General features: G+C 34.4%; 2 protein-coding genes across 4 annotated transcripts in view; one reads left to right on the forward strand and one right to left on the reverse strand.

Annotated features, from left to right (window-relative positions):
* The window catches only part of LOC136028331 (glyceraldehyde-3-phosphate dehydrogenase-like), a 360,255-nt gene that overhangs the window by 289,788 nt on the left and 47,277 nt on the right, over positions 1–23,190 (forward strand). The window lies entirely within an intron of this gene.
* LOC136028357 (mitochondrial 2-oxoglutarate/malate carrier protein-like) overlaps positions 1–23,190 on the reverse strand; it is a 58,221-nt gene that overhangs the window by 29,158 nt on the left and 5,873 nt on the right. For all 3 annotated transcript variants that reach the window (XM_065706148.1, XM_065706164.1, XM_065706155.1), the window contains exons 2-4: positions 15,742–15,826; positions 6,179–6,503; positions 550–763 (exon numbers count right to left, since the gene is read on the reverse strand). In XM_065706148.1, coding sequence (XP_065562220.1) covers positions 550–763; positions 6,179–6,503; positions 15,742–15,809 — 607 coding nt within the window. In that variant the 5' untranslated portion in view covers positions 15,810–15,826. The remainder of the gene's footprint in view (positions 1–549; positions 764–6,178; positions 6,504–15,741; positions 15,827–23,190) is intronic.

Genomic DNA, 23,190 nt, shown 5'->3' on the forward strand with positions numbered 1-23,190 from the left:
TCTATGTAAATATTTTTTACAACCAACCTACAGTAAGTCTTGTTGGTAGTTGGAGAAGGTTTGCCGCTTGTCACAAAAACGTGCATTGAGATCCCAGGATGAGACTAGAAATCAATCCACTAGACAGAATAGCCAGCTACATTGGTGGCTCTCATTTCTTATTGAAACTGCAAAAAAAATATTGGTTCCCTATGGGGGGGGGGGTCAAACAGGTTTATTTTCTCGCAACAGGTTTTAAATTATGCTTGGAGGGAGGAGATAGAGGGAGGCTCTCAATACTTTTAGGCACGTTCATAATCATAATTTTTGGCTTCGAAGTAAGGGATCAAACTACGTAGATGAATCTTTTAGATAAATCATAATTTTAGATGAATCAATAGGGAGCCCTCAATATTTTTAGGCATGTTCATAATCATAATTTTTGCTTTGAACGGAGGGATCAAACTACGTAGATGAATCTTTTAGATATTAACCTTTTCATCCATACAGTTTTAGCTCTTTTGCCTCTAGCTTAAAGATTATTATAGTTTAAACTTAAAAGAGTCTTACCAGTAGACATGAGTACTTGTTTGGCCTGGGAGTAAGATGCAAGTTGAGCAGCATTGACTACCATTGCTCGGCCCATCGTTGGTATGGCTCCTCTCCAAAGGGTGAAAAGACCTTCTTCACGGATCATTCGCATAATTGCATCAAACACATTTTTGTAGTTACGTCTTTCAGCAGCGGGAAGTCGCCCATCGGCAGTCATTCTAATCAACGATACCTTTTAAACAAAAAACTTAATATTAGCAAGGCATAAGAAAAAGCCGTCCTGGCCGAGTGGAGTGCGCTGGATTCAGGATCCTTTGTCTGAGAGGACGCGAGTTCGAATCTCAGTGTGTTCAGTTTGGGACGGGGGTAAGTGGCGTGATTCTGTAAGCTTAGCCAGAGTCGACCCAGCTCTAAATGGGTACCTGGAGAAATTTGGTGAAGGTAAACAGGAAGGGTGTGCGAAAGCACAGGATTGTTGGCCCCCAACCCCCCATTACACTTCCTGGCTGAAGGGTCAAGAAACGGAGATCAGCAGCGCCGGTAGGGACTGTAAAGTCTAATACCGCATCCTTTACCCTTTTTTATAAGAAATAGCATAGTCTTTACAGAATGACTATTAAACTAACCTTTCAACGATAAAGCATAATACTATAAAATAAGGCTAAAAAAAATTTCATATTACATGTACCGTAAAAATAAAACTATGATTAAAAATAAAGGGAAAACATAAAATGTCTTTAAAAAATGTTGCTCTAGTCTTCATAGGAAACATAAAGCGCTAGTAATCCTTTTAAGCTATGTCGAATGTCTATACAACAATACCATCACTGATGATAACAAAGACTATCTCCCAAAATACTGGAATCCTATCATACATTGTTTGTTTCAAAACGAAAAAAAAACCGTAAAGAAGAGATAAACGAGGATAGAAACAGCCAGTGAAAAAAAAGAAGCAGATTACAAAGCAAATATTTCGGTTAAGACCTCCGCTTGACCGTCCTAGGAGCAGAATAAAAAAAAAAAAATAAAAATCAAAAGATAATGCAAAAAACCAAACCTTAAAACAAACACAAAAAAATAAAATAAGAAGACCCTCTCGAAGCAACGGTGAAAGGGTAACTGAATAAAAATACGACACTGAATGGCAATTCAATCTTTCAATTTATGTAGAAAATTTTACAAGCCAATCGCTTCCCAGGTAAGATAGTATCACAGATTCTGTTGATTGCAAAATATAATTTTGTTGATTGATATAAAAACGATAAAAATTAATGAGTTCATTATAAACAGGGCTTAGATAGGTTTCTCCACTGTCTCTATTGAGGGCTACTCTTTGGTGAATGCAGTTTGTATTTTTTAATACAAATGCCTCCCTGAAAACTTGCATTTGACCATTAACGGTGACAATAATGGAGGTTTTATCAAATAAAACGAAATAGCGTGGATTGTCATAGACATGTTGAGCCAAAACGGAATCAAAAGTCTCAGTCCTATGCCGTAGCCCCATAGCTTTGTCGATCGAGAACCCGTGTTGCGACAACCTCTCCCTCAATTGTTGTTGGGTTCTTCCAACATAGAAACAACTGCATGAGCAGGGAGCCCTATAAACACGACTCCCCAAAACGGGACTAGTTTTATCTTTGCCGCTGTAAACTATAAACACGACTCCCCAAAACGGGACTAGTTTTATCTTTGCCGCTGTTGAAAAGGCTCTGTATTTTATTAAATTACTAGCTGTTGGGGTGGCGCTTCGCGCCACCCCAACACCTAGTTGGTGGGGGCGCTTCGCGCCCCCCCCAAGCCCCCCCGCACGCGTAAGTCGTTACGCGCCATAATAGTTACGCGCCATTGTAGTTGTGTCCCTATGTCCCACCTGTGAATATAGATATATATATATATATATGGTTTTAACTACGTAAAACTTGCGAATATACAACATTCTTTGCTGTCCCATTGTCTTTGCATATAAATAGATTGTCAGGTTATCCCCCTGTTTCCCCCGGTGTCCCCGTTGTAGTTGTGTCCCTGTGTCCCGGTCGTCATTTATATTCCCTGTGTCCCGCGTCCCGGTCATCATTTGTATCCCGGTGTCCCGGTCTGTATATACATTCGTTTTTTAGTTTTGTTTTTCTCCTTTATTTTTTTCCTTTTTTTTTCTTTTTTAGCTTATTTAGATTTTTAGATTTTTTAGTTTTTTTTATTAGTTTTTAGTTTTTATTTCTTTTTAGTTTTTTTGTCCCGGTCGTCATTTATATCCCCCTGTTTCCCCCGGTGTCCCCGTTGTAGTTGTGTCCCTGTGTCCCGGTCGTTATTTATATTCCCTGTGTCCCGGTCGTCATTTGTATCCCGGTGTACCGGTCTGTATATACATTCGTTTTTTAGTTTTGTTTTTCTCCTTTATTTTTTTCCTTTTTTTTTCTTTTTTAGTTTATTTAGATTTTTAGATTTTTTAGTTTTTTTATTAGTTTTTAGTTTTTTTTTCTTTTTAGTTTTTTTGTAGTTTTTACCTTCTTTTTAGTTTTGTTAATTTTTTTTTTTACTTGTGTCCTGGTCGTCATTTATACTCCCTGTGTCCCGGTGCTTTGTTGATTGCTAATCGAACATTCCTTTTGTCCTGGTCGCTTTCTCTTTGAGTGTCGTCATTTATTTTTTTCTTTTTTAGTTCTTTTAGTTTTTACCTTTTTTAGTTTTTTTTTAGTTTTTAGTTTTTTTAGTTTTTTACCTTTTTTTAGTTTTTTTAGTTTTTTAGCTTTTTTATTTTTTTATTAGTTTTTAGTTTTTTTGTAGTTTTTGCCTTTTTTTTTAGTTTTTTGTCCTGGTCGCTTTCTCTTTGAGTGTCGTCATTTATTAGTTTTTTCCTTTTTTTTTTAGTTTTTTATTGGTTTTTACCTTTATTTTAGCTTATTTTTCAGTTTTTTCCTTTTTTTTAGTTTTTTTTTATTTTTTATTTTTTTTAGTTTTTTACCTTTTTTTAGTTTTTTTAGTTTTTTTAGTTTTTTAGCTTTTTTACTTTTTTTATTAGTTTTTAGTTTTTTTTTTGTAGTTTTTGCCTTTTTTTAGTTTTTTCAGTTTTTTTTTTAGTTTTTTATTGGTTTTTACCTTTATAGTTTTTTTAGTTTTTTAGCTTTTTTATTTTTTTTATTAGTTTTTAGTTTTTTTTTGTAGTTTTTGCCTTTTTTTAGTTTTTTCAGTTTTGACGTCACCTAATCCAGTTTTTTCAGGTGACGTCACCTGACACATCCATCCACACATCCATCCACACATCCACAGACAGACAACTTATTTTTATATATATAGATTAAAGGTGAAATTAAAGTTATGTTTTTTTAGAATTCTTCTCAGTTTGTCAATCAACTTGGGAATATACGTTAACACAGCGAAAACTTTCACACACCAAAGGGATGATATCTGTTGGGGGCTGCAGAGTTGATGCATCCTTTTCTGCCTTTTGTCTTTTTTCTATGATGGATTCCAGTAATTTTATTGGATATTCATTGCAAAATAAATGTCCTTCAGATAGTTCAGTCCTGGGACTATATGAGCTTCTCAGCCTATTCTTATTACACGATTAACCAAAGATATAACCGCTCCTCTTTTTAGGCAAGGAGAGTGGTTGGAAAAGAAATGCAAGTGCCTATCATTATGGGTAGGTTTTCTATAAATCCAAAAACTCAAGGCTGAGAGATTTATTCAAGATTAAGACGTCTAGAAAAGGCAGTTTATGATTATCTTCTAGTTCTAAGGTAAACTGAAGGTTAGAATCCAAAGTGTTAAGATGAGTCAAAAACATGTTAATAGATATATCTCCATGATCCCACACAGAAATAACGTCATCGACAAACCGTGCCCTAAAACGGTCTTTCAGAGGAAAAGTATTCAAAGCGGAGGTTTCAATGAGTCTCATGTAAAAAGTTGCCAAAAAAAGTGAAAGGCTCGTACCCATTGGTAGACTCATAATTTGGATGAAAAAAGGATGATTGTACCTGAAATATAAGTAAGATCTATTGCCAAGGCGAATAAGAAAATAATGGTTTCGATATCTAGCGTTTTATAATCCATCTGGTCAATATTATCTTCTAGTTAACACAAGTTCACACATTCTAATATCACAGAAAGTATACATAGAAATACCTTCGAAACTGGCCAAAACTGTATCTTTTTTTTTATATTTTTCAGTGGCTGTTTTTGTCCTTGTTTCTCTCTTCTTTACAGTTCTTATCGTTTTGTCATGATTAGCCAGTGTTGTGTCTCAAATTGCTTGCTTTAAATTGCAAAATAAACCCAGAAAGTATTGAACTTCTTTTTCAAACAGCAATGAGCGGTGCAATATTTTGAGGGGGATAGAGTAGACATGTCGAAAGGCCAAAAAAGTAAATTATATGAAAATTGATCGAAGAATCCCCAAAATTTGGACAAGCAACTGTTTTCTTTTCTTCTGATTCCTATTGTACAACTAGAGGGACAGGGACACATAACCTTTCTCAAATAGACTTGACCTAAGTACATCCGAAACTCCAATTTAATTGAAGGAAACCCTTAATTTTCCATAAAAACTCTGATAGTCTTGATACATAACTTCTAAATGTTATAGCTTTCAAGCGTGGAGAAATAAAAACTTCATAAATGAAAAATGTTAATATTAGTCGATCAAGGTATAAGACCCCTCAATTGCTTAAACAAGGTAAATTGCGAGCCATTAGAATAACAGGCAACATATACAGACAAGGATATACACAAAAGCCTCAAAATTGTATTTGTGACCGGCAATGAGGTACAAACACTTCAATCAAATTGGCAACCCAGCATCTCAGGCGACAGAAGCTAATGAGCGGGGTATAGTTTGCAAAACACAACTCAAAGATTTTCAACAACAAACCTATTGAGACCAAATTATTGGCGCTACCCTGCCTCTTAAAGGTTGTCGTCCACCACCCGTTTCTATACATGTTAATGATGGAAAAAAAAATATAGCGAATGAATCCATAACAATGGCTTTAGGCGAGTCGAATAGGTTATGTTTATATGTGACATACACGGAATGTTCGAAATTATGTGCATATGTTTGTCTGTACTGATCGCTTCTTTTCTTTGCTGTTTCATCTTTTTTTTCTCCTCTAATATTTTGTTTTTCGTCTAACAGGATTACATTTAAAAATTTGCTCTTCAGTTTTGTCATGAATGATTACATTGCTTTTAATTCATCGTCTCTTTTTTTTTCTTCGTTTTTATAACAATTGATATTACCGACGACAAAGCCTTACGGCTGATGACCGATGGCTATTTTGAATTATATTATATATCAATTTAAAAATCGATCCACACTTAATGCTAGCGTCTTCCTTTGGCTACTGACTAGGAACTGAATTGCTAGCAATACCTTACTTAAAATTAGATTTGCACTGAATACTTGAAGATGAGTGTTTTTATTCTCTTACTAGTTCGATAGTTTCATTTTCTTAGCAAGTAATCTCATCTCTACTCTTTACTCATTCTAGTTTGTCTTTGACGATTTTCATCTGTTCTTCTTTTTGTATTTTTAGTTTTTTTTTGTCTTTTCCAACTATTATTGGCTACCGATATTACGGTATTGAACGGTTTGCCATCATACGCTAGTGTTGAACTAAGAAGATGAGTAAAAAGAAAATACCTCTGCAGGTGTCCCGACAAAAGCCCCAGTCATCCCAGCAGCCATGCCAATCGCAGCTTTCATAAAGAAATTAGGTGGATGTCCATCCTTAGTTGCCATCTCAAAAAGATAAGAATAAACCCCCAATCTAGTAGTTGTGTAAGTAGCTTGTCTCAGCAATCCGGCGGATAAACCAGAATACATTCCAGTAATACCTTCATTTTTCAATATAGATTTGATCACATGGAAACTAGTTTTGTGCTCTTTTGCTGCTCCTCCGACTCCACTTAGCTGCATTCTATTCTTAACCAAGTCCATAGGTTGGACGACACAAGTAGCAGCCATTCTAAAAGAAAACTTGAGCTTAAATCTTACTTTAACAAATATACAATTTCCCTGGAATCAAAGTGGTATTTTGTACATTTTTCTTCTTCTTTTTTTCAAGCTGGCATGTGTCACAGCTTTTTAAGCATAAAAAATAACACAATGACTTGAATTGATTTTCTTGTCTTGTTTTGACTGAGACGTTCCATAATCTTTTTTGTAAAAGTGAAAAGAGTTATAATACGGACAATATCATTTGACTTATTGTTTTCATAGATTTTCAGAAGTGGTGGGTCCTATATTGGACTGAAAATAAAATGATCGTTCTCCCTTAACCATTTTTTTCGATTTTGGACAAAAAGCTGAAACTTTTTTATTCCTGAAATTCGAAGGCCACCCCTTAAATTTCCAATCTATTCTATTAAACTCATTTAAATTAATTATAGGCGTCCAAGGTCAAGATTTAAGGAGAAGGGGAATGAAACTGCCAGTTCCCTGACTACTTAACCCTGGTGGTCAACCCTTCTGACGCATGTGATTAGAAAGATAAGAATAAAATAGTTAGAGGGTCATGTAAATTGGAGACAGCCTATTTTCTAGAATGAGTTCTTTTCTTAAGTTTGAGTTACGAGTTATTTGGTCAAAATTATAAAGGTATTAGGGTACTAGCACCTTTTTGTCAGTATTACATCGTTGAGCCATGACAATAAGTAAGAAAAATTAATTAGTAAATTTGACAACACTTTTAGGCCGTAAAACTTCACTTTAACTATCTGTTGACTCTAAAGACAACTCATCCTCACAAGAAAGGTACACTTTCTCAAGCTGTTTAGTGTCATATCTTTTCAGATTATTTTTTTCGACCTCTTCGCCATTTTTTTTTTTAGCACCCGCTAGGACTACTACCGAAAACTGCACAGTTACTTATGGAGATATTAGTCATTTAAAATCAAATTCAAGTTTTTTCTTAATTTTTCAAGATATATATATCTATATCTCATTTTGCAACATGTATTTATATACATATATATATATATATATATATATATATATATATATATATATATATATATATATATATATATATATATATATATATATATATATATATATATATATATATATATATATATATATATATATATATAAATTGTGTAAATTTCAGCTTAACCAATTCTAATGACCCGATGTGATTTTTCCTGTCCTTGGTACTTCAAAGCAGATCAGGTTGAAAAAATCAAATCTTTAACGCAAAGAATCAATATAACCACACAATTTTTCAAAATTTAATGTCCTCATTGAAGTTCCTAAGTCAATCCTAATTACTCTGAAAATTTCACATCAATTGGAGAAAAACAATGTTTGCCCCATTCTGGATTTTCACAGATTAATACAACACATTTTTTTTCACAGTAATTTTTCTAATTTAGATTGTTTTACCTTAGTATCGATATCCAGAAAGTGAATAGCTGATCAGAGACATAAAAAATTTGAGTCTGTTTTGAGCGTCCTGAATTTATACATCCCAGTTTTGTCTTCGTTGAGGTCTTAGTTGATCTCATAAAACAAAATCAGTTGACCATGTTTTCATTGTTGCATACCTATACAACCAAACTTCAAATTTTTCTTTATTTTCATTAAGGTCTATCCGGTCCTGTCTACATGCCGTGTAATATGTATGCCTATCTAGACAGAGCGGTTGGCCCATTTTTGACCATCAAAAACAGATACAGCCAAAATTATTGTCAAACTTACTTTTGCATAAGAGTCCACCTGGCCAAGAAACTATGAATTGTCATTTTCAAGCTGATTGGAGAGACGAAATTTAAAATTCCGATCTTGTAAGCTCCAAATCTTCTGGCATTTTGTTTTGGAACAATCGAAAATACTCCAAATCGAGTAAATGTGCAGAAGAAAAATATTACGAGTCTTAGGTGATCAGAAACAAGAAATTTGGGGCCGTTTTCGGGCGAAGCAAATTTTACATACACAGCTTACAGATGTACATAAGTTTCAAAACTTTAAGAAAAATTATCAGTCCTTTTTTCTTAGAGAAACCATTGTTTAGGATACAAAAACGTTTTCACACATGTATCCTATCTTTGAACTTGGTATTATGAATCCCCCTTGCTCTCTCAAAATAATCCCTGATATCGTAAATTTGATCCCCAGCGGTTAAAGGGATATTATATGTATGCAATTTTGATAGCCAGTGTGAATATACTGTCCTTCGATTTACCTTACTACTTCACCGTAAATAGATCATAATACGAATGACTGCCTTCTCTCTGTAGTCACATGTCGGCTCACCTTCTTCACAAAACTCCCTCTTCAAGAAGTTGTGTTACCATTTTCAAGACAACAACACAAACTCATAGACACCCAGGCTGTGAAGTAAAAATGAAAGGTATACCTAATAGAAAAACAGCTTCAATCAGGGAGTGCGGAAACATGTGCAACTGTTTTCCAGCAGAGGGTATTTCATCGAAGCTATCTATTGGATTTCTTAAAGTGAAGATTCAGCAGACGTACAAAACCTGTCGAGTATTAAGTAAAGGAAAGCAAAGGGACACATTCATCATCCCATCCCTGGTGCCAAAAAAAAAAACATAGAGAAATCACATTGAAGAAAAGAATAAGAGCAGCCATAGTTGCTGAAAATATAGCAAAATGTCTGCCAGAATTTTGATTGATGAATGCAACAGTAACAGCTGGAAATTATCAAAGTATTATGTATATTATTCAGAAAAAAGGTGCAAAAAATATCAAAGAGTTGGTAGAATCACCCCCCCCCCCAGGTTAAAAAAGCATGACTCAAATAATGAACCCGTCCAGTAGAGGTAGACATGATTCTGGCATGGTACATAATTACTTTCAGTAATTTATGTACTGAACTACTTTTCAAGGAATCAACAACTAACTAATCCGATTATTGTGTTGCGAGAGCAACACTTTGGTTTTGTCCCGTTTTTTTTCCCATGCTGCCGATCTCAGCTTATTTCCGGAAACTTCCATCTTTATTATATCCTTATTTAAAGTAGATTTTTTAGTGAAATACTTCACAAGTAACCTGTCACGTCGTAGTTTAAGCGTGCTCACCCCCAGTTATCATCATAGCCGGAATAGGGGTACTATTTAGGCAGCCAATGGATCGCCTAAGTACACTGTGGAACACTGTATCTATTTTTTTTAGATTCTTCTGACTAGCATCACTATATATAAAACTACCATAATCAAGCTTACTAACAATAACAGCCTTTATAATTTTACTAAGACACTTAAAAGGAGCACCCCTTTTCCCTAGGCACATTACATTTATAAGGTTTAACCTACTCCTAATATTGTCTAACAAATACTCAATGTGTCTCAACCATATCATTTTACTATCAAAAATTAGAACTAGATAGCAGAAAGAGTCATCCAGCCTAATAGGCTGATTTACAACATTTACTTGTGGTACTGCAGTATTATTATTTTTTGAGAAAACCATGCCAACTGTTTTCTCAGGTGATAATGTCTTATTATTCTCGCTGCACCATTGTTGAACATTATTTAATGCTTTTGGCATCACTGACTGTAAAAGAAGAGGTGTTTTCCCAGTTGTACTAGGGCAATGTCATTAGCATATATATAGGTTTTGCAGCCAAGTACAGTGGACATGTCCAAATCACTGCAATAAATTACAAACAGAATAGGACTTAAAACTCCCCCTTGAGGTAGACCTAAATCATGTTTAACCTGAAAATTTGTACTATACCCGCTAGAAGCTACCCTAACCTCATGATTTCTCAAAAAGCTAGAAATCCAGTTTATGCAATTGGCAGGTATACCTATTTCTCCTGTTTTCTTTAAAAGTTTATCCAGGTCAACTCGGTCAAAAGCAGACTTTATGTCTAGGAAAACTGCAAATGTATCTTTCTTGCATCTGAAGCCCTGTTTTATTTGGTCCTCAAGTCTAACTAAGCAGTCAGTTGTGCTCCGATTTGGAGGAAACCAAACTGTTCTTACTGTGCAGCTCTTATTACAAGCCCAAGAATTCTATTTTTAATCAGATGTTCCATTAGTTTACATATGCAAGATTTTAGAGAAATGGGCCTATATGAATCTGGATTAGAGGGATCCTCTCCAGTTTTAGGTATAGGGATTATGGTTGTCTTTCTCCATTTTTTGGGAGTGTATCCTTCTTTGATGGACTTATTAAATAGAATCAGAAGAATATTTTTGGCTTCCTCTGGTAAATTTTTAAGCATTAAGTTATGTATTTGATCAGGGCCAGGTGCTCCTGGCCTTATTTTCTTTATTACTTCTCCCTGATATTCAATAATGACCCTAAACACATTTTCTTTATTTTCTTGCATAGCATCTCTCTTTTCCATAAAACTAATATTACTTACCTCTGGATTATTTTGTATTTCACTCTTTATTTCCTCTTTATCAGCAAATCCTTTAGGAATAAAAACAATATCTCTTTTACTTTTTATTTGTTGAGCATTTCTAATATCTTTCCTTTCAAAAAGGAGTGTTACATTCTCTACTTTCAGGTCTTTTAGAGCTAATAATTCACAAGCAATTTCTTCACTTTTTGCCATTATTTCTACACTGCCACCAGGACCTGGGCGTTGACTGATCAGTCCATAATTACCTTTACACTCATCTTTACTAAATTCCTTTGTTAAGTATCTACCTAAAAATATTCTGCCACTCCTGGAGATAATTGCCTCTCTATTTTCTATGAAACCCTTAGCTAGAATATATACACCAGTCATTTTAGTCTGTTTGACCAAGCATAAGTCATCAGTATGAGTGCCAGGGCACAAGTCCTTTCCTAAACATCTGTTCAGAGTCATGTGTGGAGGTGCATGGGTCTCCCCGTCCATCCCCACGAACCGAAAACACCAATTAGCCTAAGGAACTGGCCAAAGAGTAGCCTAATTATCCTAGAAACATGAGAAAAACAAATTAACATACACTTACTACTTTCTTAAATTAGACAAGAAGCTTAAATAACACTTTTCATAGACTAATGATAGAAACATATTTTCAACAGACAAGTATATACGGGAAAAAATTCAATTGTACAAAAAAAGCTATTTCACTCTGACCAATCGTCTTTTCTTCTCCCCTTTTAAGAAAAAGGGGAGCGTCTTTTCTCCCTTGCGTGGTTTGTCTCAGAATTATGTACCAAAGTTATTTTCTGAGGGCCTAGCTTCTTTTATTCCAAAACAAGGTGAAGACCCTTCGGTTTGCACTTCTTACAGTCCTATTACAGTTTGTTGGATTGTTGGGAAGCTTTCAGAAAAAAAAATTCTTGACCAGGTTTATGATAGAGCAAATTTAGGGAATAATCAGTCCGGGTTCCGCAGAGGTCTTGGTGTTCAGCATGCTAACGGAACAGTTCCTTCAATTCTTCGTCAGTATGAGTATTCCAAGAAAGAATTGTGCACTCGACATATCATGAGCATTTGACTCCATATTGCACTCCCAATCCATTTTATCTCTCTTGAAATCTGGGGCGAATCCGTTCATTTGCAAGTCTCTTTTGTCAAGGTGCCAAAATTCGACCACTCGAATCAGAGTTTGTCATTTAATTTCGAGCATGATACCCATTAGGAGAGGGGTTAAACAGGGGTCAGTGATAAGTCCTATAAAATTTTCAATGTAGGTCTTTGCTCGGCTACAGCGATTTTGTATCCTTTGGTCACTCTAGACGGCCTTGATATCAGTCATATTTCATACGCTGATGACCTTCTATTGTTAGGTGAGAATCTATCCGGGTTGCAGGAAGCTGTGACTTCAACTTCTAGGTTTAAATTCCATAGGGTTAACCATTGCACCATCCAAAACCAAGTTTTAAATTTTTAGCATTAACCAACAGATTAGAGGTCCTCTCTCTATTAATATGGATGGAACAGTAGTTCCTAAAGAAAAGTCTTTGATATATCTTGGCCTTCCTTGTGGGAAAACTTTTTGTGATACAAAACACCTCTTAAACTATTGTCTTGAAGAAAAAAATTAAAAAGACATATGGAGCACTTGCCTGAGTCAGAGTTCACTTCGACCGACATACACTAGCCCAAGTTTATAATGCATTCTCTGGCCCAGACTTTTTTTTTATAGGCCCCTGTGTGGTCTTTTTTCTACAGTCAAGAAAAAAAGATCCATTAATTCGGTGTATTTTAGATTTGCAAAGTTGTTTTTTTTACAATTACCTCCATGGTATAGAAACAGCAGACTGTCATTAGTATTTAGTACTTTTAATATACTTTATAAAAAGGGAGGTGTTCATAACCATTTTCTTAATAGGAATAGTAAAATTCCTAACTTTTCGATGGTATCGTTAGTTAGACAAAAAAGTTAGTTAGGTCCATCATTTATCGTGTCCTTCTAATAAAGACATTTTATATTGTGTTGAATTGTTTGTATTCTCTTTTTATGATTATACTAGCTGTTGGGGTGGCGCTTCGCGCCACCCCAACACCTAGTTGGTGGGGGCGCTTCGCGCCCCCCCCAAGCCCCCCCGCGCGCGTAAGTCGTTACGCGCCATAATAGTTACGCGCCATTGTAGTTGTGTCCCTATGTCCCACCTGTGAATATAGATAGATATATATATATGGTTTTAACTACGTAAAACTTGCGAATATACAACATTCTTTGCTGTCCCATTGTCTTTGCATATAAATAGATTGTCAGGTTTACCGACTCTTGAACATGCAACATATAATGGTCCATGGGAAAACAATCTGTATTCAGATCTATACCTCATGATTCTAATGATTGCCCTTGAGCTTTGTTGATGGTGATTGCTAATCGACCATTCCCTGTCCCGGTGTCCCGGTCGTCATTTACATCCCCCTGTTTCCCCCGGTGTCCCCGTTGTAGTTGTGTCCCTGTGTCCCGGTCGTCATTTATATTCCCTGTGTCCCGGGTCCCGGTCGTCATTTGTATCCCGGTGTCCCGGTCTGTATATACATTCGTTTTTTAGTTTTGTTTTTCTCCTTTATTTTTTTCCTTTTTTTTTCTTTTTTAGTTTATTTAGATTTTTAGATTTTTTAGTTTTTTTATTAGTTTTTAGTTTTTTTTTCTTTTTAGTTTTTTTGTAGTTTTTACCTTCTTTTTAGTTTTGTTAATTTTTTTTTTTACTTGTGTCCTGGTCGTCATTTATACTCCCTGTGTCCCGGTGCTTTGTTGATTGCTAATCGAACATTCCTTTTGTCCTGGTCGCTTTCTCTTTGAGTGTCGTCATTTATTTTTTTCTTTTTTAGTTCTTTTAGTTTTTACCTTTTTTAGTTTTTTTTAGTTTTTAGTTTTTTTAGTTTTTTATCTTTTTTTAGTTTTTTTAGTTTTTTTAGTTTTTTAGCTTTTTTATTTTTTTTATTAGTTTTTAGTTTTTTTGTAGTTTTTGCCTTTTTTTTAGTTTTTTTAGTTTTTTAGCTTTTTTATTAGTTTTTAGTTTTTTTTGTAGTTTTTGCCTTTTTTTAGTTTTTTTAGTTTTTTAGCTTTTTTATTTTTTTTATTAGTTTTTAGTTTTTTTTGTAGTTTTTGCCTTTTTTTAGTTTTTTCAGTTTTGACGTCACCTGATCCAGTTTTTTCAGGTGACGTCACCTGATCCACGATCCACAGATCCACAGACAACTTATTTTTATATATATAGATAGTTTTTTTTTTTTACTTATGTCCTGGTCGTTATTTATACTCCCTGTGTCCCGGTGCTTTGTTGATTGCTAATCGAACATTCCTTTTGTCCTGGTCGCTTTCTCTTTGAGTGTCGTCATTTATTAGTTTTTTCCTTTTTTTTTTTTAGTTTTTTATTGGTTTTTACCTTTATTTTAGCTTATTTTTCAGTTTTTTCCTTTTTTTTAGTTTTTTTTTATTTTTTATTTTTTTTTAGTTTTTTACCTTTTTTTAGTTTTTTTTAGTTTTTTTAGTTTTTTAGCTTTTTTACTTTTTTTTTAGTTTTTAGTTTTTTTTTGTAGTTTTTGCCTTTTTTAGTTTTTTCAGTTTTTTTTTTAGTTTTTTATTGGTTTTTACCTTTATAGTTTTTTTAGTTTTTTAGCTTTTTTATTTTTTTTATTAGTTTTTAGTTTTTTTTGTAGTTTTTGCCTTTTTTTAGTTTTTTCAGTTTTGACGTCACCTGATCCAGTTTTTTCAGGTGACGTCACCTGATCCATCCATCCATCCACAGACAGACAACTTATTTTTATATATATAGATTTGTTCCACATTTTTTTTGTTCATTTCTCATATTTTTCTAGTTTTATATTTTTCAGTCTGTGAGTTTTATATATTTTTTTTCTTTCCCCTTTACTCCTGTTCTTAGAATTTTTGTTGCAGAGGGTTTAAATAAATTATTGTTGCAGAGGGTTTAAATAAATTATTATTATTACATCAACAATAAACTATGAACAAAAATTAAAGCTTGGTTTTATTGCTATGCTAAGAATGGGGAGATAAATTTCTATTTTCAATATATGAATATGAATAATATAATATGAAGTATTCCTGATTAGAAAAGCCCTAAATCAGTTAGAAATAATCTAAAATTTCAAGCCAAATTGAAAGGCCGTAGTACATTACTTTATTATAATGATCATTAACAAAAGCTGTTGTTTCTTGAAATAAAGTTTTCAGGCTTAGGAGGGTTGTCAAGTAGTCAATCAAAACTTGAAACCGCAATGACAGTTGGTGAAGCTCAGGGATTTGGTCATAACTCATAAGCTACTGCTGCCAACAGTACAAATTGAACATTGTTGCTATATATTGCCTAAATCTTACTATTATTCTCTGTAAATTGGAATTTATTGATAAAATATTTGAAGCATTATCAGTGAGTAGGCCTACCGATTAAACAGACCGCATTCTTTAATACTAAACAAATACTGAAACTACAAATTATTGTAAATTATTAACAATAAAAACCTCAATTAAATACTACCTACAGCTGAATGAATATGCTTAAAAATACCAAAACTGGGCTTATAAACGGACATCTTTTTAAATAATTATGGAAGCAATAGCTAAAATAGTTTTGTAGCAATTTTTTCCTTATAAGTTATTTTCTTCTTTAGACACATGGAATAGATATATCTGTTAAATCGAACTACTAATATTACAGAAAACAAAATATCAAAATTCCATATAAATATCTTTGTGTTGCATTTACTTAGCTTTTGGTTTCATGGTTATGAGATTTTGTACACAGTACAATAAACAAACAGTAAAATTTAGTAGATTAGTCATAGAAATAAGAGACAAAGACCTACCCAGACAATCCTCCAAACAGAAATTTGACGTAGCTCGGCATTGGCAAGGGTTTGTTTTCAGCAGCCATCTTTGAATTTTTACTGCCTACAAGGTTACAGAAAAATTAATAATGTTTAAATGAAGCTAGAAGTTAGAGCTATGAGTTGAAGCTATGAAGCTAGAATGTTAGGCTAGAAGTGGTTAAGAATAACTCTTTTATGATATTACATTTAAAAAAAACTAGTTTTTTTAATTGAAAGTAAGGAGTGACATTAAAACTTTTTTACTGTTTAATAAAGTAGAATTGAGAGAAAGAGTCAAACTTTAGCGTAAAGAGCGGGGCGTTGAGAAGGGAACAGCCCCTTTCATACACGGAGTAATTTCTGCTCGTTTTAAGTTTTAATGTCGCTCCTTACTTTCCTTAAAAAAACTAGTTTTTTTTATTTAATAACATTTCAAATTGAGCAGCCGAAGACGAAATAGGCCTAAGATGAATAAAAAGAATTACGTATGTAAATTCCGAAAAAATCGCCTCGTGTAAAATTTCTCCTGGAAAATCACCACAGGAAGCTTTCCTCCTCACGTAATATTTTTCCTGGGGAAAGTCTCCTCGCAGAAACTTCCTTCCCAAGAAATTCTTGTATATGACCCCAATAACAAATGCTATTATAACTAATGGTCAAATTGCATAATTTACAGCCCTTTACCCAGTGGCTCTGCTCATGTCATACCAGGGTATAGTTATTGGATTTTTCAACTAAGCTGAACCAAATCGCTGTCTCAAAATTTTGATCAGATGTTTTTGGGGAAAAAGGTGCCAGTAGGGGTGGGGGTTGCGTGCCCTCTCATGTTTTTTGTCACTTAAAAAGTACACCAAAACTTTTCATTTATGTCCGAATGAGCCCTCTCTCTAACTTTTAGGACCGAAATTCCACATTTTTGTAGATAGAAGCTTGGGACGTGGGATTTCTACTGTATGATTCTCTGATATGCTGAATCTGGTGGTTTAATTTTCATTAAGATGGCTTGAATTTTTGGGTGCATTTCCCCTCTTTTTCAAAAATTAGACAAACTCTCTCAGTATGGTAGCTTTTGACGCGTAACATTAAATTTAATGAATTTCGTATATTCGGAATCAGTATAAAAACCCAATTCTTTGATGTATCAATTGTTATCGAAATTCCTTAGCTCTATCATGACACATATAACGATTCTCTTTAATCTATGTCATAAGGTCAATTTCTTTCAAATGAATACTACTGCTACTACTTATTATCAGAATTTTGCCTTTTTTTGTAGGCTAACAATTGCCAAAAATGAAGGAAAAGACACTTTTACCGTTGGTTAATCACACGGAAATAAGCTAAACCCTTTCTTTCAATCTTTACAAATCAGTCTTGTTCTGATAGAATAATTTGCGTTGTTTTTAAATCTAGGTTCCTTCACATGAGAAGTCATGGACGAGAAGGCAATCGTTTTCCTATTCAACAGGAGTTTTACGGAAAACAAGCACGAAGCTTGTTTTGCTATCTTAAGCGCTGCCTATGGTTCTAGAAAAAAGAATAATGATCCGTTCACACTGCTCTGTAGAATCTTCCACACTGAACTGAAGAGTTTACGCTACGTAACCCTATGGAGGAAAATTAGTTCTTAAGTAGGCATCACAAAGTAGACTTTAGCTTTACTTTGAATTGTAGGTTACGCCTATTTAGGTTACGCTATGGAAAGGTCAAACAACAAAAAATTGTAATTTCTGGATGAACGATTGATAAACATCTAATATAAATTAGTAAGATAGGGTAGATGTAGGTGCGATTTTTCCACATCATACCTACGATATCACTAGTATTAGTATTCGTTTTTTCTGCAAAATAAGTGCCTCCTTAGAATTCCAACTTTCCGCAAATGATTAAGCGAAACGCTAATTTTAAGAATCAGGGCTTCCATCGGGTCAAAAATATAATCGATAGAAACATAAGAAAATATCAAAAAATCCGAAAGAAGCCTGCTTTTTTTCGTAAAAGTTATTGCAACTTTTTTAATATTTTTATTTTCTTATTATCTGCCCTTTTATAAATTAAATAAAAAAAACAAGTTTTTTTAACTGAAAGTAAGGAGCGACATTAAAACTTAAAACGAACAGAAATTACTTCGTATATGAAAGAGGCTGCTTCCTCATCAACGCCACGCTCTTTACGCTAAAGTTTGACTCTTTTTCTCAATTCTTCTTTTTAAAACAGTAAAAAACTTTAGCGTAAAGAGCGGGGCGTTGATGAGGAAGCAGCCTCTTTTATATACGAAGTAATTTCTGTTCCTTTTAAGTTTTAATGTCGCTCCTTACTTTCAGTTAAAAAACCTAGTTTTTTTTAATTTAATTTCTGAACGTTTTTGAATCAATGCATGTTTTCATTTTGGCTCTCCACAGAGGAATAATCAAAACGAAATTTGCATTATTTTTTTTTTTTTTTTTTTTTTTTTGGCTAAATGGCTTTCTCATAATTTTGATCGAATGATTTTGAGAAAAAATGAGCGGGGGAGGAAGCCTAGTTGCCCTCCGATTTTTCGGTTAATTAAAAAGGCAACTAGAACTTTTAATTTTTTACGAATCTTTTTTATTAGTAAAAGATTTCCGTAACTTATAAATTAGCTTACGTAAAGAACTTTTGTATTCTCATGTTTTTATTACATATATGAGGGGGTTCTCCCCCTCGTCAGTACCTCGCTCTTTACACTAAAGCTTAAATTTGGTCCCAATTCATTGAGAATGACCCCTGAATCACAAAAGCCGTAGAATAAATAGTTGAAATTACTAAAAATACTTAGCGTAAAAAGCGAGGGATTAGAAGGAGGTGAGCCCCTCATATGGGTAATAATTTCTGCTTGTTTTAAGTTTCAATGCTGTTCCTTACTTCCAGCTGAAAAAACTTATTCATATTTACTGTTTAATTGTTTTTTTTAAATAATGCTAGTAAATCCTCCTCTCCCTTCATGGAAATCTTCTTCTCCCATGACAAATTCTCGAGGGAAAGTTCCCCCAGCATATCCCCCTCTTCTCAACCCCTCCCCCCAACCAAAAGCATCCTCCTGAAAACGCCTGTAAACTTCCCAATAACCATTACTATATGTAAGCACTGGTCAAAGTTTGTAACTTGTTGCCCCTCCCACGGGGAGTATGGGGGAGTAAGTCGTCCCCAAAGACATAGTTATAAGGTTTCTCTACTACGCTGAATAAAATGGCTATCTCAGAATTTTGATCCGTTGACTTTTGGAAAATAATTAGCGTGGGAGGGGGCCTAGATGCCCTCCAATTTTCTTGGTCACTTAAAAAGGGTACTAGAACTTTTCATTTCCGTTAGAATGAGCCCTCTTGCAACATTCTAGGACAACTGGGTCGATATGACCACCCCTGGGGAAAAAAAACAAAAAAAAAAAACAAATAAACACGCATCCGTGATCTGCCTTCTGGCAAAAAATGCAAAATTCCACATTTTTGCAGATAGGAGCTTGAAACTTCTACAATAGGGTTCTCTGATACGCTGAATATGATGGTGTGATTTTCGTTAAGATTCTATAACTTTTAGGGGGTTTTCCCCCCTATTTTCTAAAATAACGCAAATTTTCTCAGGCTCGTAACTTTTGATGGGTAAGACTAAACTTGATGAAACTTATATATTTAAAATCAGCATTAAAATGCGATTCTTTTGATTTAGCTATTGGTATCAAAATTCCATTTTTTAGAGTTTTGGTTACTATTGAGCCGGGTCGCTCCTTACTACAGTTCGTTACCACGAACTGTTTGAAAAAAGCCTAATGCAGTTTCCCAGAGGAAATAGGAGGCGTTCTCTATCCATGGACACTTGGACATGAAACTGGGGAGAACAGAATTTGACAACGTCGAAGATGAATGGAATAATTATAGGAATATCTTACGAACTAGCAGAAGATGCCTCTGGGAGGCAAGTTAGAATCTCAGGTTTGTAGCTTATTAGCAAAAACACTCAAAGATTATTAAAAGATTGAAAGGGTCTATAAAAGAAGCTTCAAGTAATGTATCATACGAGAATAAGAGGAAAGCGAGGGAAGTAGAAAAGGTATTAAAGTATGAATTATCAAGATATGAAAAGGAGGCCCTGAATAAAATTGCTAAGACTCTGGAAAATGCAGCCACATGGCTTAATAGTAATTAAATAAAAAAAAACAAGTTGTTTTTAGCTGAAAGTAAGGAGCGACATTAAAACTTAAAACGAACAGAAATTACTTCGTATATGAAAGGGGCTGCTTCCTCATCAACGCCCCGCTCTTTACGCTAAAGTTTGACTCTTTCTTTTAACTCTGCTTTTTAAAACAGTAAAAAACTTCAGCGTAAAGAGCGGGGCGTTGATGAGGAAGCAGCCCCTTTCATATACGAAGTAATTTCTGTTCGTTCTAAGTTTAAAATGTCGCTCCTTACTTTCAGCTAAAAACAACTTGTTTTTTTAATTTAATTTCTGAACGTTTTTGAATCAATGCATGTTTTGATTTTGACTCTCCGCAGAGGCATAATTAACACGGAATTTGCAAGTTTATTATTTTTTTTCGGCTAAATGGCTTTCTCATAGTTTTGATCGAATGATTTTGAGAAAAAAAGGAACGGTGGAGGAAGCCTAGTTGCCCTGAAATTTTTTGGTTACTTAAAAAGGCAACTAGAACTTTTAATTTTTTACGAAAGTTTTTATTAGTGAAAGATATACGTAACTTATAAATTAGCTTGCGTAACGAACTTTTGTATTCTCATGTTTTTATTACAATTATGAGGGGGGTCACCCCCTCGTCAGTACCTCTTTCTTTACACTAAAGCTTAAATTGTGTCCCAATTCATTAAGAATGACCTCTGAATCACAAAAGCCGTAGAATAAATAGTTGAAATTACTAAAAATACTTGAGCGTAAAGAACGAAGTATTAGGAGGAGGTGAGCCCCTCATAAGTGTAATAATTTCTGTTCGTTTTAAGTTTTAATGCTGCTCCTTACTTCCATTTGAATTTTTTTTCATATTTATTTTTTCATTGTTTTTATTTAAATAATGCTGGAAAATCCTGCGCTCCTTCATGGAAATTTTCTTCCCCCATGACAAATTCCTCGATGGAAAGTTCCCCTAACATATCCTCCTCTTGTAAACCCCTCCCCCAACCAAAAATCCCCCTGAAAACGTCTGTACACTTCCCAATAAGCATTACTATATGTAAGCACTGGTCAAAATTTGTAACTTGTAGCCCCTCCCACGGGGACTGTGGGGGAGTAAGCCGTCTTCGAAGACATAGTCATAAGGTTTTTCGACAACGCTGAATAAAATGGTTATCTCAGAATTTTGATCCGTTGACTTTGGGAAAATAATTAGCGTGGGAGGAGGCCTAGGTGCCCTCCAATTTTTTAGTCACTTAAAAAGGGCACTAGAACTTTTAATTTCCGTTGGAATGAGCACTATCGCAAGATTCTAGGACCACTGGGTCGATACGATTACCCCTGGAAAAAAACAACAAAAAAAAACAAAAAAAAAACAAATAAACACGCATCCATGATCTGCCTTCTGGCATAAAAATACAAAATTCCACATTTTTGTAGATAGGAGCTTGAAACTTCGACAATAGGATTCTCTGATGCGCTGAATCTGATGGTGTGATTTTCGTTAAGATTATATGACTTTTAAGGGGTGTTTCCCCCTATTTTCTAAAATAAGGCAAATTTTCTCAGGCTCGTAACTTTTGATTGGTAAGACTAAACTTGATGAAACTTATTAAAATGGCATTAAAATGCGATTCTTTTTATGTAGCTATTGGTATCAAAATTCCATTTTTCTTAGTTTTTGTTACTATTGAGCCGGGTCGCTCCTTACTACAGTTCGTTACCACGAACTGTTTGACAATACAAACAATAGACAATACACATAGATAACCATTTTTTTTATTGTTAAATGTAATAAATAGTGACTGGAGCAAACAAAACTCAAAACGCAAAATTTCCCCCAAGCAAAACTTGGTGCATGGGCAGTTCAACCCAGTAACAATGCAATCTTATCTTTCCCTCTGTAGGGACTGGAGCTTTTAAGCCTGGATCATCACAATAGCGTTAGGATTTCTAAATTTTTCTCACAATTCTACGAATTTTTCACATTTTTTGGGTTACAAAAATAAAATTCTGTACGCATGCCTAATTGAAAACGAAAAAATACAACTGAACAAAAACTCACCCAAGGATCATTTTTTATAGTGTTTTGGAGTAGTCATTTGAGCAAATCAATGGCCCATATACATACAATCGTCTTTCTAAGAACATTGCCAAGTGGAACCTGTACACTGATCTTAATCAACTCTCACCCACCTGTGAATTATTAGCTAGATTTTTGTATGGCAAGTCCTCAGAACAAATTACTGCTACTTATATCTTTTCCATGTATTTGATTGCAAATTATAAATTCTAGCATTGTTTTTGAGGGTTAAAAGTGCCTTTTTTTTGCTACCAAACTCTGTCAGTAAACCCCTGCGATATGGGATAAAAATTAAGATTTTGTTCACACAGCCCTAGGGCAAGAGCGAGAAAATATGCAGTTTCCTAACCGTTTATGGATATGTTTTATAGTGTAAAAGAGGGCTTCTTTGTTCTTGGGTGCTAAATTGGCTTAAAACATCCATGAATTGTTTCTTTATGGAACTGGAATACAAATCATGCTGGGAAGGGAGGTGGCGTTTTGAGGCCCTTAAAAGATCCCTTTGTGTTAGGGATGTTAGGGGAAAATGGACTGAAAAATCTTGTTGTCCCTGACCAGTTTGAAACTATCAGCCCTAAGGTCTTGGGCATAAAGAATAGCCTAATACACAAAAACATTTTTTGGAAAGGAACAGCAAAGAATCCCCGAAACTGGGACCTGAAAAGGCCAATATTTTTAATATTGACATGAAACTTGCAGTCTAAAGTCCTTATGCTAAGGAGAATCAAACATAGAATGAAAAAAGAGGAAAAATATTAGTCCCCCCCCCCCAAAAAAAATGGAGCCCAACAAAGGATTGGTTTTGTTTTCAAAAAGGTTTGAAACTTCTGACCCAAGAAGACCCTTACAGAGCAAAACTATTTTAGTTAGGGGGCGAGCCCCATCTAACCTTCCCCCCACCAAAAAAAGATGCCAAAACTTTTCTTGATTTATAAAAATACTTATAAACTGATAAAAACTAAACTTACAAATATATAAAAATAAAAAATACAGAATTCGAAATGCATAGTGCTTTCAGTAATGTAAAAATGAAGTCTGATACAGAGAATTTGAGACGGGGGGTACATAAGATCTACCTTATTTCTGGTAGCTGTTATTTAAACCTTGATCAGGCCTGTGACATTATTTTGTTGTCATGTTGTTATTAATGTTACAGCAAGTAAAATACACACTGCTCAAAATCCAGTTTTTTCACTAAAGTATAATTGATGCTCTGACCTATAGAT

This window comes from Artemia franciscana, chromosome 1, assembly GCF_032884065.1.
Source record: "Artemia franciscana chromosome 1, ASM3288406v1, whole genome shotgun sequence".
NCBI classification, from domain to species: domain Eukaryota; kingdom Metazoa; phylum Arthropoda; class Branchiopoda; order Anostraca; family Artemiidae; genus Artemia; species Artemia franciscana.